Raw genomic sequence first — 13,710 nt, forward strand, 5'->3', positions numbered from 1 at the left:
TATAACATGAATAGACATGGCCACGGAGCAGACAGTTACAACTATGGGAGAAAAAAAAAATCAAATCAGAATCCAAACAAAACACGAGCATTCCATCATGAGCAATTCTAAATGCAGTCAGCGTGGTCTCAGGAGGTGCCATGCGTCCTTCGTACACGGCTGGGCACTCAAGAATCCAACCAGTGGCATGTGACGAGGGTGGCACGACGGAAGTAACAAACTAAGCTCTAATTTGGCACTGCGCAGGGTGATCCACTCAAGAAATCAGAATAAACCCCTCTCAGAAATGAGTCAAAATTAGCCCAATTAAGTTTTTTTTTAATAGAGATTGCATATATAGATGTTTCATCCACACACTTCAATCAACTCTTTAAGAGCAGAACTTCATGTCCAATTTTACATGCTTCAGAGAAGAAAACTAGTTTTATCTCAGAGCTTACAATGCTTTTTTTTTTTTGTATCCAAATTTCAACTTGTACATTGAGAGCCTTAAGAAAAAAAAGGACACAGAGGGTGTTGCCATTTGTAGCAGCAATGAAATATCACTAACCCCTTTTTACATAACCAAATTCAAGTCACAACCAGAGGTGACCGCACCACAAAGTCACCAGGTACAAAACTGCGAATTCATTTTAAATTAACTTGAAATTATTCCCTCCCATTAAATCCCTTTCTTTTTTTTGCTTATAAACAGCAACCAGTTTGCTATTTTGTACATAGGCTAGCAGGCATGTTCCAATATAAAAGTGCTAGAACATTTACAGACTTCTCAGATATCCTGTAGTGATACAGTTAAGTGTCCAAAAATCTACATATGAACAATCCATTTTGATCATTGGAACATTGAAAGTCAAGTAAAGCCATCTGATTACTTTACCTTATTTACATTAAATGAATGGACACTTAACAGGGGGGGGGGGGGGGGAGGAAATGGGGCAGAAAATGCTAATGCACTGTCACAAGTGTAATAAAATTAAGTTGGTCTTCTAGTCTGCCCTGCAAATGAGACATGTTACAATAGTCCTGCAGCCGATGCTTATTTTGTCCTCGGAGAAAGAAAAGCGGCGCCTTCATGGCATTCCCCTCTTGGTTTCAGCTTTCCATGGCGTGTTATTTTTTTTTTTTGAAGCTTGGAAGTCAGGATCTTACTACTCTTCAAAACAAATAAAACCTCTGTTTGTTGTCCCAGTGCCAGGTCGCATGATCAGTCCCCCACTTTACTGTCCCATGGCAATGTCCTAAGCAGGTTAGAGTGACTTACAGAGAGCATGAACCAGCTCTGGAACCACTACTGGGAGGAACACAAGCTCTTCACTACAATCAGTCACACAGTAGCAAGACCGGAAGAGAAGTCAATTCATGCCCGGGGCAGGGCCTCCAAAATTAAATGAAGTTGGCACAACGGGAGCACTGAATTTGTATCCTCCATGCTTCTCAATCATTTTAGATTCTAGAAGATAAAAATTAATTTTAGAAAATATACAGTTTATAATGTACATTCTGTTAATGAATCAGATAATGGAGAAATTACTTAACTGATAATTTCATTGGACTCGGGACAATGGGTTTATGCTCCCCTGCCAGCAGATGGAGACAGAGTCAGGTTTCAAAGATGACATCACCCTAGATACACCCCTGCAGTGACCTCAGTCCGTCAGTATTCGCTTCAAAAGCCACTGTGGACATACTAGTGAAAGGACTTGATTACAAATATGATTAAAAATGAATAACCGTAACTGTACTCAACCAATCATAAACACTGAATACAGGCACCCTAATCTAGTCTCTGGATGAACACTTACCCGTAAATCCCTTGGATTCGAGGTCCACTCCATGGAAGAACCCGTGGCACAGTTCTTGGGCAGCCAAGGGCAGGACGCTGAGACTGTCTACACTAAGGAAATCAAAATTATCAGGTAAGTAATTTCTCCATTTCCTAGTATGTAGCCAGATGGACTCAGGACCAATGGGAATGTGCAAAAGCTACTCCCGATTGGGGCTGGAGGCTGCCCGCTGTCCAGTCACCACCATCTGCACCTTCAAGGAGTTAAGGACCAAACCTTTATTCATGCCATTCTGCAAAAATTCCAGAAGAGGAGGGATTTTGACTGCTCTGGGGAGGACACTGCATTCCTCTCACCAGGCCTCAAAATACTCTGCAGACCAGTACATACGCAAGGGACGTGAAGAATTTCTGAGTGCAGAGTAAGGTGACAATTACCACCGCAGAATATCCCTGCTTCATCAGGCAAACTCTCTCAAGGGCCAGATTGTATGACAGAATCGAGCCGGTTCCTCGTGAAGAACTGGTCTCTGCTGCAACAGGTCCCTGTGTGGTGGGAGATGCAGGAGTTTCTCCACCAGGAGTCTCTGCATGTCATGGATGCCTGGGCCAATCTGGAGCCACTAGGAGGATTAGTCCCCTGTGGTGTTCGATTCTGTGAATGACCCAGCCCAACAGGAGCCAACGAAAGAAGGTGTAGAGCAATTAGTCTTCCGGCCAGATCTGAACAAGAGTGTTGATTCCCAGGGATCACGGATCTCTTCTGCGACTGAAGAATCAAGGAACCTTTGCATTGTGAGATGCGGCTCGCAGGTCGATTGATAGGAGGCCCCCAGTGATCATTTGAAATGCTTTGGTCAACAACGCCCACTCTCCTGAATCCAGACATTCCCCTGCTTAGAAAGTCTACTCTCACTATGGCTTTTCCTGCAATGTGGGAGGCTGAGATCATCATGTACTTCTGCCCACTCCATAAGGTCTATCTCCTGCGGCACTTGATTCCACCCTGGCAGTTGATGTAGGCTACTGTCGTCGTGTTCCCCGAAATCATGCAGACTACACTTCCTGCAACCACCACTAGAGGCAAGAACAGACTCCCATCCGTAAGTGGAGATGAATCAAATAGCCTTGGGACCGTGGATTCCAATGTGATAGTAGCTGTGTGCCCTCGCCCATGGCACTACTTCCAGGGTTAACGCCATCAAACCAAGAACTTGAGATAACTGCACACTGTCGGGCGTATCGTGCTCATCAACTGACACACTTGGGACATTTACTTCCTTATCCTTATTAGTCTCTATGAAAGAACCATAACATGGTCTGATACGGTTCCAACCTGGGAGGGGGATTTCTCTATCTTCCAAGGAATCTGGGTCTTCCTCTTCGTCTGCACCATCCGGATCCATACCAGGAATACTCCTGGTAAGGCTAGGCATATCAGGGTTTGCCGGTCGGAATGGGAGAGGGAGGAGTCACCAGCTGAGATTCCGTCCAGATGGGCAAGTGAGGTAGCAGACTGCACCTGTATGAAGGCTTGTAGCCTCTGGAAAAAAAACCCCACCCCAGAAAAAGCAGCCAGATCCATGCCTAGACCAGGAGGGTGCTGGGGTGAAGTCCAGCTAAAATTTCCTTCTCCCACGGATGACCCAGTCAAGGGTGTACACAGATCCGACATACTGCCAGTTAAAGCTGTGACCAACCCATCATCTGAATGGGAGGAGCCGGGCTTAGCAAAGTCCAAAGAGGCCAACTCTCCTTGGGCTTCCTCACAGTGCAGGCATAAATTGGAATCCAGGTCAGGCTGTGAAGCCCTAAAATTATAAACAGTGCAGAGAGCAAGGCACTTCAGTTTCTTGGTTGCCGGAGCCATTGGTAATGGTAAGAACATAAATTGCCATGCTGGGTCAGACCAAGGGTCCATCAAGCCCAGCATCCTGTTTCCAACAGAGGCCAAACCAGGCCACAAGAACCCAGCAATTATCCAAACACACAATTTTTTAAGTGTGCATTCAATCAGTGAGCAATTAAAAATTTATGGGCACAAATTTTGAGCATTTAGGTGGGAGGGCGGCAAGGTGCACGTTTTCAAAGCCCGATGTTACGCACATAGCATGTGCGCAGAGCCAACACACTGCGCGCACTGACGTCCTATGGAGGGCAATATGGCAAGCACAGAGACTCGCGCAAGAAAACGCCACTGTGGCCTACCACGCAGTGTGCCTACCAAGCCTACAACTTCCCACTGGGGGCTGCTCAACCTGCTCGGAAGCCAAATTTCCCTTACCCAACGAGAATGGGAACAATGTCCTACCGAAAATCCCTCTAATCATTTGAATAAGAACATGCCATACTGGGTCAGACCAAAGGTCCATCAAGCCCAGCATCCTGCTTCCAACAGTGGCCAATCCAGGCCATAAGAACCTGGCAAGTACCCAAAAACTAAGTCTATTCCAGGTTACCGTTGCTAGTAATAGCAGTGGCTATTTTCTAAGTCAACTTAATTAATAGCAGATAATGGACTTCTCGTCCAAGATCTTATCCAATCCTTTTTTAAACACAGCTATACTAACTGCACTAACCACATCCTCTGGCAACAAATTCCAGAGTTTAACTATACATTGAGTGAAAAAGAACTCTCTCGGAAAGTAAATTTTCTTCCTTTTTTTTTTTTTTTTAAACTTACCTGAGCTCTGCACTTACCGGCTGAGTACAGGCACGGTCTCTGGCTGTGAGGGGGAGAGGGCCTTGGCCTTCACTACCACGCTCAGCTTCCTGTACCAAATGCCTTTCAGCTGCCTAAGCAGCAAAGTCCATAACAGGAACCAGCTACCGGACCAAGGCACACCTCTGAGGGATCTCGGAAATCGCTTCAAGAATTCTCAACTGGGGAAGGGACCTTTAGGTATCACCGCAGGAGAACTGGGCTCAGTTTTCTCCAATTTAGAATGTAGAATTTTTCCTTCCAAAAATTACAGCAATCCCCATAGGGAGAGGTACGTCCACCATCTGCTGGAGACGGAGAATACTGGAGGACTGAGATCATGGAAGGGTTATATGTACTGTGACATCAGCTTTAACAGCTTTACTCAGTCTCCATCTGCTGGCAGGGGAGCATAACCCATCGGTCCTGAGTCCATCTGGCTACATGCTAGGAAATTAGTTTCAGGTCTTTGGGGATACAAGTACAACAATCTGCTTTTCTAGCAGCTCTGGGAAATAGGAATAAAAATTACAGGAACAGAGCCTGCTGAGTAGGTCAAAAAGTAGGTGGTGTGGCAAACAGTAGGGGTCATTCATCTCTCCTTCCATTTGGTCTTCCCCTCTCCCTGTACCCTCTGCTATCCTCTCATTTCATCTGCCTTTCATTTCTTCTTTTTGCTTCGTTTCCCTCCCAAAGCTCCAGCCATTCCACCTCACCTGCCTCTACACAGCTCAGTCTTGTAGCTCACTCTTCATTCTCAATCCCTCTGTCCTCTCGCCCCATCCCAACCTGCCCTACATCCTTCTTCTGGGCCTCTTCCAAGCCTGTGCTCCCTCTGGAAACCAAATCAAAATCTAACACCACACAAGAAAATTATTCCTTACCTGCTAATTTTCGTGGAACCGCAGGTTCTGCCACCTTCATCTGCTGGAGACAGAGGAATACTGAAGGGACGCAGAGGGCGCTCCAGGTTATTAGTGAACGCCCTTCGAGTTTTTCTCTGTCTCCATCTGCTGGAAGGGAGGCACAACCCACTGTCTGGACTGATCCGGGTACATACAGGGAACCCTTACGTTTTCTCTCTTTTCCCATGGTCATTGCTATTGCAACTGCTTCTACTAACCTGGCTCCACAAGGCTTGGGCCTATTCAAAGATACACAGGGCCAGGTTAGAAGCACCCACAAGACAGAGTGCATCTTAACAAGGAATGAATATTAGGATGGTGGCCAGGGTCCAGAAGCTAGAGCAAGCACCAGATGGGGGTGCAGGAATGGCAAGAGTGTGCTCAATAGAAAATCACAGGAGTGTCATAGGAATGGGCTGGCAAGGAGGATCAACAAGAGAGAGAGTCAAGTTGGGGAATGGGCTGCAGGAGAGAAAGGAAGAGAGCACTGATACAGGGGCCTTTCTCCATCTCTCACAAAATTCCAAGGTGGTCGCTCCTAGGGCTCTCTATCAAAGGGCATCCCTAATGGTCAATTGACCACCTGCCACTCCCCTCCCCTTCCTTCCTGCACTACAAAATAAGCAGCTCAAGGAGCGCTACTGAAAAGAGCCAGAGCTCCTATGGCTATGCGGAGAAGAGCAGATTTGCTCTTTGTCACTGCGTCTACACACAATGCACTGCTGCACGGGGATAAACAGCTTGATGGCAGAGGGCCTACATTTGCCAAGACGTTTCTCCCATTTTGTCTCTATGGGGAAAAATGCTTAGTTAATGAGTCCCAGAGTTTGCAAATACTGTTTCCTTTTTTTACTGCTGCAATAAACGAGATGCCTTTAAGAGTCCTTGAGAACAAGTGTGCCCTACCCCCAAAAAAGATAATTTTAACAGAAGCATACAACTACTGGCCCAAAAATGAAAAAGGAGATACCGTGAGCCGCTCGTCTCTGGTCTGCCAGGGTTGCTATGTCCTGTAACTGCTTTCCTTGCTCTTCATTCAGACCACGTGTCAGCGCTTGGTACCAGGCTGGATCCCGATTCTGAAGAGCTTTAGAACAGAACGGCAAGGGTCAATGCACCACGCCAAAGCAGCTCTTTGGATACCAGGAAGCTATGGCATCGCTAAACGCGATAACATCCTGCTTTTTTTTTTTTAGAGTCCATTATTGCTTAAGTTTCACACCTCCCCCCCCCATGAAAAGACCAAGCAAAGAAAAGCTCAAACCTGAAAAACGTCTGGGCTGTGAAAGCAAGCCTCTTCGTTTGTGTACACACCCCTTTCTGATGTGCTATCATGACTTTCACTCACTCTCTCTCTTTTTTTTTTTTAATAGAAGTTCACCTCACTGAGCAGGTCATCTCGTTGACTGTGCAAAGAAACTGGGGCAGAGCTAAAAGCTTTGCAAGATGTATTCCTTAAGAGCAGGCCGGGGCTGCACAACATCAGACCGCATTTTCAAAAGGGGCAACCCTGCAACATCTTCCAAAATGTGTAGCTTTACCCAGTTTGGAGCATATCCATTCATGAATATAAGAACCCATTTAAAGACAAGATGAGAGGCTGGAAACCTTTTCTAGCAACAAAGACATGCCAACATCCCTTATAATACACCCCCCATTCTGCGTACTTTGAAAGAGAACTTTAAATATCTGATATTCATCAACAACATTGTCCTCGTCGTCAATGACGGTAGAGTAGCCCTCCAGAGCAGTCTCTTCAGCATCGTCCTCCTCCCAGTCCTCATCATCCCCATCCTCTCCAGCTTGTTTCGCCAAATGATCGAGGTACTCTTGTCCGTCTTCATCAATGTCATCCTCATCGCTGCCCAATTCTAAGAGAGAAGGGCTTATTACAGGTTATTAACGACAGGGCTGCACTGTGAGCAATGTTTAATACAAAGATTTAAAAATAATTACATCCTACAGCTGGCTCAGATCTGCTTGCTTGTTTCTCACAGAATTCATTTGAACCTCTAGGATTCGGATTAGATAATTCTGGACAATACAACCCCCCCCCCCCCCATTTACATTTTTCTCAACCCATAGGGTTTGAGAGTGGTTTCAAACTAAATAGAAACTTCTTAGAAATATTTGCCAAACAGCTTAGAAAACGTTTTTTTCAAATGCGTTTTTTTGTGTAGAAAATTAAATGGGGGCTCCACGCTCAATCTCAGATCAGCACGGACAGATTTGCAGTGCCGTGGAAATCAAATGGAGATAACACTACTCATCATACAGGCAACGCGACTTGACTTAACTCTATTGCAAAGAACGTCCAGTCTGACCGGGGACATAAGAACAGAAGAAACTGCCTTTCTGGGTCAGACCAAGGGTCAAGTTTCCAACCGAGGCCAGGGAGAGTGAGAGGTTAGACGGAGAGTGTCTGTGGCAATGGCTTAGCAACAAACCTCAGTCACAGGGCAACGATGGGGACTGGAAATCAAAATACCGGGGAGAGGGAAAGGGAGTGAGGGCAGGTAGGGTGCAAAAGAATGGAATTCCTTCCCAGATGATTCTTCAGGCGAGACTTCAAAAGTCCAATGAGAGGGTGAAGTGTGAAGGAAAGAGGGCGCCAAGGATCAAAATGGAAAATGACCCCCTCAATTTCACTGACTTGCAGGGGAAAGGGGTGGCATGTGCAGAAGAGAATCAAAACAGGAAAAAGGGTGGAACAAGCTATTGTTCATAGGCAGAGGTGAAAATGCTTCAGCCCAACAAGAAAAAGCAGCCACGTGGCACACAAAATGAAATGAATCATTACAGGAGTAGAGGAGTGCAGATTTCTTACACAGGATTGTTTGTCCGTCAGCAAGTCACATATTGTGAGCTTCTTTTCAGGGTACTAAATATTCATCAACAGTGCAGATATTCTTGGCTCCACAGCATAGAAGAGTCATACAGACAGGGTCCTTTATTTTCAGTTTAAACCAATATTTACCCTAATTTTAGGCTGATTAAAGAGCTGCAGATGCAGCCATTTCAAGACCTTCATCTACTGCTGGAAGCCAGCGTGGGCCAAAGCGAATGCTGTTTCAACTCCCACCCTCCTCCCGTGAAAGCTCTCAACCCCCCCCCCCCCCCAGTGCCACCCATGTCGCGTTTCAAGTCCCACCCCCCTCACTACCTAACCAGCCAAAGTGCCCGGTGCTGTGAATGTATTTCAAGCAGGCCCTGTCCACCAGAAGCACTTCCTGACAGGCTCTCTGGCCCTGTACAAAAGCAGAGCGGGGGAGGGGGGGGGGGTGCGCGCTAGGAAAGGGATTGGAGTAGAGATGGGGATGCTACTAGGTGGGTGGGTTAATCTGTTAATGTTTCATTGTCCTGGCTTCTGCCCACCAAAATAAACTCTGATATTTAGCCAGAAAAATAGTGAGTCATGTTTTTTCAATTGATTTTCTCCTGTTTTTGGTCTTGTCATAATAAACCCTGATAAATGCCCAGGAAAAATAAACAACAACAAAAACCGAAAATGAAGGTCTCTACATAAAGAGTATTTTAACTCAAAACTTTTAGATATTTAACTTAGAGAAGTTCATAAGATTGATGAATTGCTGCTATCAAACTAATCCAGGTGGGCTGAAGTGACCCTACGAGCAGTGCAGAATTTAACGACTAGAATATGCTCACCAGTTTCCTCATCATCTTCACCATCTTCATCTTCGTCGCTGTCATTTTCGTGCTCTGCATGGCAGGCATAGGCTCTTTTCAGTCCATTAAATAAAAGGAGAAAGGCTGGCAGGATCTGACTTGAAATCTGATTCAAAACCTGTGGCCTCTGCTCCAGCTCAATAAGGGCACACAAGCCCAGCACACACATTTTCCTGTCGTGCAGTCTAGAAGAAAAACAAACCAAAACTGACGGGCACAGCCGGGACACATCTGCTTTTATTAAGCAAACAGCAGGGGAAGTGCAATATTAGCACCAACTCGTGGGAGACTTATGGCCTAAGGACCAGTCCAGATGGAGGTGGGTAGGGCTACAAGGATCTCGGCACTTCTGAACTCTAGGACAGCGACGGGTGGCAGAGAAGCACGAGCTGCAAAAACAGGGTGCCGCGGACCAAGACAACCACCCCCACTCGGGAATACGCACCCGAGTTGCAACGGAGTCCATCAAACCCAGATCGGCTTCATCAGCGATCTTTGGATCCACGGCTAAGGCCACCATCCCTCAACGGAGGCTGAAAGTCGTCCCCTTCTGCGTGGCAGCCTCGGCGCCCGCAAGACTTACCCTAAGAAACAGTCCACGTCGTTGAGCCACTGAGTAATGAAGTGATTGGTGACCGACTCCACGTTGTTGGGGAAGCGAAGGTTTTCCAGGGTGTTGACTAGTAAGCGAGGATTGTAGTACAAGGCAGCAATGGCCACCTGCAGGCACATTGTTCGGAGTTCACTGGTTTTCACTTCTCTGGTTAGTCTCTCCAAAGCCGCCTCCACAAATAACGGTATGCACTAAGAAACACAAAAGAATCCAGTTATGTGATTAATAAGCTCAGGACTTACTATTTCCCCTCTTCATTATTTATTTAGCCATTTTATGTATCGTCGTTCCAAATACAGTTTACAGAATGACGTACATACTATACATCGACAATTACATTGACTTGATGAGGTCAAACAGCATACACGTTAAAGACTGACACGTACTTGGGATAAGGTATTTAGAACAGGTTCTTAATGGCGTTGCCCTTGAGGGTGCATGCTCTGTGTTCAGATGATTTTAAGTTAGGTTATAGGCATTTTGAAATAACCATGTTTTTAGGTCACGTTTGAATTTCTGTGTTTCTGGGGTCAGTCTTAGATACTCGGGTAGAGAGTTGCATAGGTGAGTATTCTGTAATGATGGCACAGCTAGTCCTCCTTATGAGCTCTGTGGCCTGTATGATTGTAGAGCTACATCTACCAAACCACAGCTGTTTGAATGGATGATGGAGTGCATTAATGTTAGGACTTTGTAGGTGATGCGGGCTTGTACAAGTAGCCCATGAAGAGCTATCAGTGAATGTGATCGAATTTCCATGAAATTCTTCTTGCTGGCAATATATTAAAACCTGTGGAGAACTGATATCTAAGTGCGATTTATCCGCAAATGGTGAGATTTCAAACTATCCGTAGAGAGACCGTTCCTCTGCATTATAAGTGCTAAAAGTGCTTTATTTTTAGCCACTAGCTGAATCCCACATCTTGTTTCTTAAAATATCTTCCAGCCGCGGTAGGAATGAGTGGGAAGCCAAAGCCTGCAGGATGCAGCCAGCCAGCTCCTGCAGCCTTCTTTGGCAGGTCCTCTCTTCCCTGTGCCTGCACACGATTCATGCCCTTCGGGAACTTTCTTCACGTTTTTTGTTTTTTTTTTTTAAACCTGTCTGGAACGATACAAGGTGGTAACTGATCCTATGCGACGGCAAGGGGGCGGGATTCAATGACCCGCAGGACCCTGCTCTAGGATCCCACGTGTGTGGCCCGCTGCTATAGGAGTACAAATGAAAGCAGAGCCAGCCACGACAAGGGCGAGAGTATGACTTGGTGGATAGAATACTGGGCTGGGCATCGAGAGCTTTGTCAGGGAGTCCCTGCCTCTGCCACCACCATTCACCGTGATCTTGGGTAAGTCAGCATCTCCCATTGCCTAAGCTACTTACGACAGGCATTTGCAGTACCTTTCGTAATTTGTTGTACAGGAGCCCCAATACATGCCACTATGAAATACACGTGTTTCATAATGTTACCAAAGCAGCAAAGACATTGCACGATGCACTAGGACACCTCTCACCTGATCAATTCCACGCCCTTTGCACTGCAGGATGACCACCTCCAGCAGTTTGGCAGCGTGACATTCTGCATCCTCTCCTGCAGCTCCTGTAAGAACCTGGAAAAGATCAAAGCAGCTTTTCCATCACGCAATCACGGCGTCACGCTCCGTGGACATTCCACCTCGTCCCTCGAGTAAGGTAGACATGGAAAACTGCACCATTAGTTGATCTTATATTCCGCCTTTCAGCCAATTCAAAGCAGATTACTTGCAGGTTTTTATGAAAGACCCAATGTCATTAACAGCAACATCAGTAAAACATCCCAGAGAGGCGGCAAACTTCCTAACTTCTAACAAACGAAGCAACGGATTGAGCAAAAACGGTTTTCCACAACAGGAAACCAATGCCAGTCGCCACAGGCACTTTTTTCGGGTGATCACAGTGAAATGGTTGAACCAGGGATGATGCAAGCAGGAACTGAAGTGTGACAGATGGGAAAGCCGCTTTCACTACCATATTCTTTTTTTTTTTTATGCTAAGCCTTAAACCTTTTAATTTTTACTGTGTTTTATGATGATTTAGAATGTAAAGTCCTTACCCACTGATTTTTATTGTAATCCACTTTGAAGTGGGAAAGGCAGAATGCAAATCCTAAATTAAATTATTCAATCAAATTATTTAAAAGAACTCACAAAACCTGCAAAAAAAAAAAAAAAAAAAGACCACATACTTTCTAGAAACTATTAAAGGGATGCAGACAAGCTCACAGACAACAAACAGGAAACATTTAAATGCTAGAAAAGCAAGACTGACAGCTGAAACGATAGAGAATTTGATTTAAGATGTGGATTTTAATATCATGCTGACCTACCTTTTTACACATGCTGTAGATCATTTCCAGGTACTTTGTATCTGATAGAAGCGTGTCTGTGTCAACAGTTACATAATTATGCAAGAGAGGCATCATATCTGCATCAAATAAAAATCGCAGATTAAATGAAAAGTTGTATGTGAAACGGAGGAAACATTTTAACCCTTGTTACAGACGGGCTATTTTTTTCAATGTCATTTTCTTGCAGGGCACACATCTTTCTGTCAAAGCGATATCACACAAATAGATTCTCCTCTTTAGGGAACATAAACACTAGAGGAAATTTATAATTCTTTAGTCTCATGTTGCAGCTACATGGCCTCTGGTGCCCAATTTCTAATCAGGTGCATTGGGGTAACCTGCATGGAGCGGCAGTTTCGATCCTTAATAGAAGGCTTGGGGTAACCTGCCTGGATAGGCAGCTTGCTGGGCAGTCTGGATGGACCATTTTTTCTTTATCTGCTGTCATTACTATGTTAAGTGCCCTCCACAAGCCCCATCAGAACACACTGTGTCCCTTAACCCAGAACACAGCAGAAGATGGAAAGCAGGAGGTGTTGCTCACATTTGTAGCACTGCTTAGCCAAAGCAAAGGAAATTAAGGGCCCTTCCTAATCCCAGTCTCCCTTTTTTATGCCTCTTATAAAACATCTGGTCAGCAGATGTCCACCTGCTATGTTTGGTATTCTTACACCTTTCATGCAAACGCTCCACTGCAATTTGCAATTCTGAATAATGCACGGTCAACTCTTGGGTCGGTAGGAGGAGGAGGTGCAGAGCGGGGACAAATAGCTCTGCAGCCCATTTCCAGTATCCGCAATAACAAAGCTTCCCAAGAGCTAAACAGAAAATTATATCGCTAAGAAAACAGATCAGGAGAAAAAAAAGTGATTTGCTCGGTTGTCAGAGTGAGCAACAGCACCCCCAGCACTTCTCAGGACTTATATGCCAGCGCTTTAACAACTGCTTCATACCTCCTGCTCCTCAGGACTCTGGATTTTAAAATGCAGTCTACAGGTAGGATAGTAGCAAATCAAGTGAAATCCGTTTTACTTTACCCTACAGCAAATTAAACAACTTGCACTGAAATAACCCTGATGGGCTGTCGAGCATAATTGAGAAGCCGTCACCTACCCGTCTAAGCAGTAATAGTACCGAAATACATACCAGTGAAGTAATCAAAGCCATCCTGCTGGAAGACTTCAAACACAAGAGGCAAAAGCTGCCACATCTGAGGAGAGACTTGCTGGCAGGTCAGACTGTGAGCCAGGGAGAAGATCTCCTCGTAGAACTCTGAAACACAAGGAGCCGAGCTTCAGTTCTCCCAGGCACTGTCTGCATCTGGCACACAAACGGGACAGGACGCAGGGAGGCACGTACCTAGAACATGCTGCTGTAAAACTGTCCCAATCACCTGCAAACAGATCCCTTCCAGCTGCTGGGTAATCTGTTACAGGAAGATTCGCAATTATTCAAGTTGTTGGGTGTAATAAACGTACAGACATTTCTGTAACAGGTAATTGTCATTTTAACAAGAAGTTGGTACAGAGAGTACTGACTATCTCAGTTATAAGCGGCGGGCTGTGCGTTATCAATAAAAAGCTGGAAGCCTTTGGATAGAAATTATAACTATGTTGAGTCAAGCTAAACAGACTCATCCT

The 13,710-nt window shown here is 45.4% G+C and overlaps 1 protein-coding gene across 2 annotated transcripts in view; it reads right to left on the minus strand.

The window, feature by feature from the left end:
• Positions 1-301: 301 nt before the first annotated feature.
• Positions 302-13,710, minus strand: part of IPO7 (importin 7) — a 70,080-nt gene continuing 56,671 nt past the window's right edge. The window contains exons 17-25 of one of the 2 annotated variants that reach the window (XM_029583182.1): positions 13,430-13,496; positions 13,217-13,342; positions 12,050-12,147; positions 11,199-11,294; positions 9,660-9,880; positions 9,056-9,261; positions 7,057-7,260; positions 6,360-6,476; positions 302-1,450 (exon numbers count right to left, since the gene is read on the minus strand). In XM_029583182.1, the coding sequence (XP_029439042.1) occupies positions 1,353-1,450; positions 6,360-6,476; positions 7,057-7,260; positions 9,056-9,261; positions 9,660-9,880; positions 11,199-11,294; positions 12,050-12,147; positions 13,217-13,342; positions 13,430-13,496 (1,233 nt within the window). In that variant the 3' untranslated portion in view covers positions 302-1,352. The remainder of the gene's footprint in view (positions 1,451-6,359; positions 6,477-7,056; positions 7,261-9,055; positions 9,262-9,659; positions 9,881-11,198; positions 11,295-12,049; positions 12,148-13,216; positions 13,343-13,429; positions 13,497-13,710) is intronic. The other variant, XM_029583183.1, reaches the window with a different exon arrangement.

The sequence above is a fragment of the Rhinatrema bivittatum genome, chromosome 17, assembly GCF_901001135.1.
Source record: "Rhinatrema bivittatum chromosome 17, aRhiBiv1.1, whole genome shotgun sequence".
Taxonomy (NCBI): Eukaryota; Metazoa; Chordata; class Amphibia; order Gymnophiona; family Rhinatrematidae; genus Rhinatrema; species Rhinatrema bivittatum.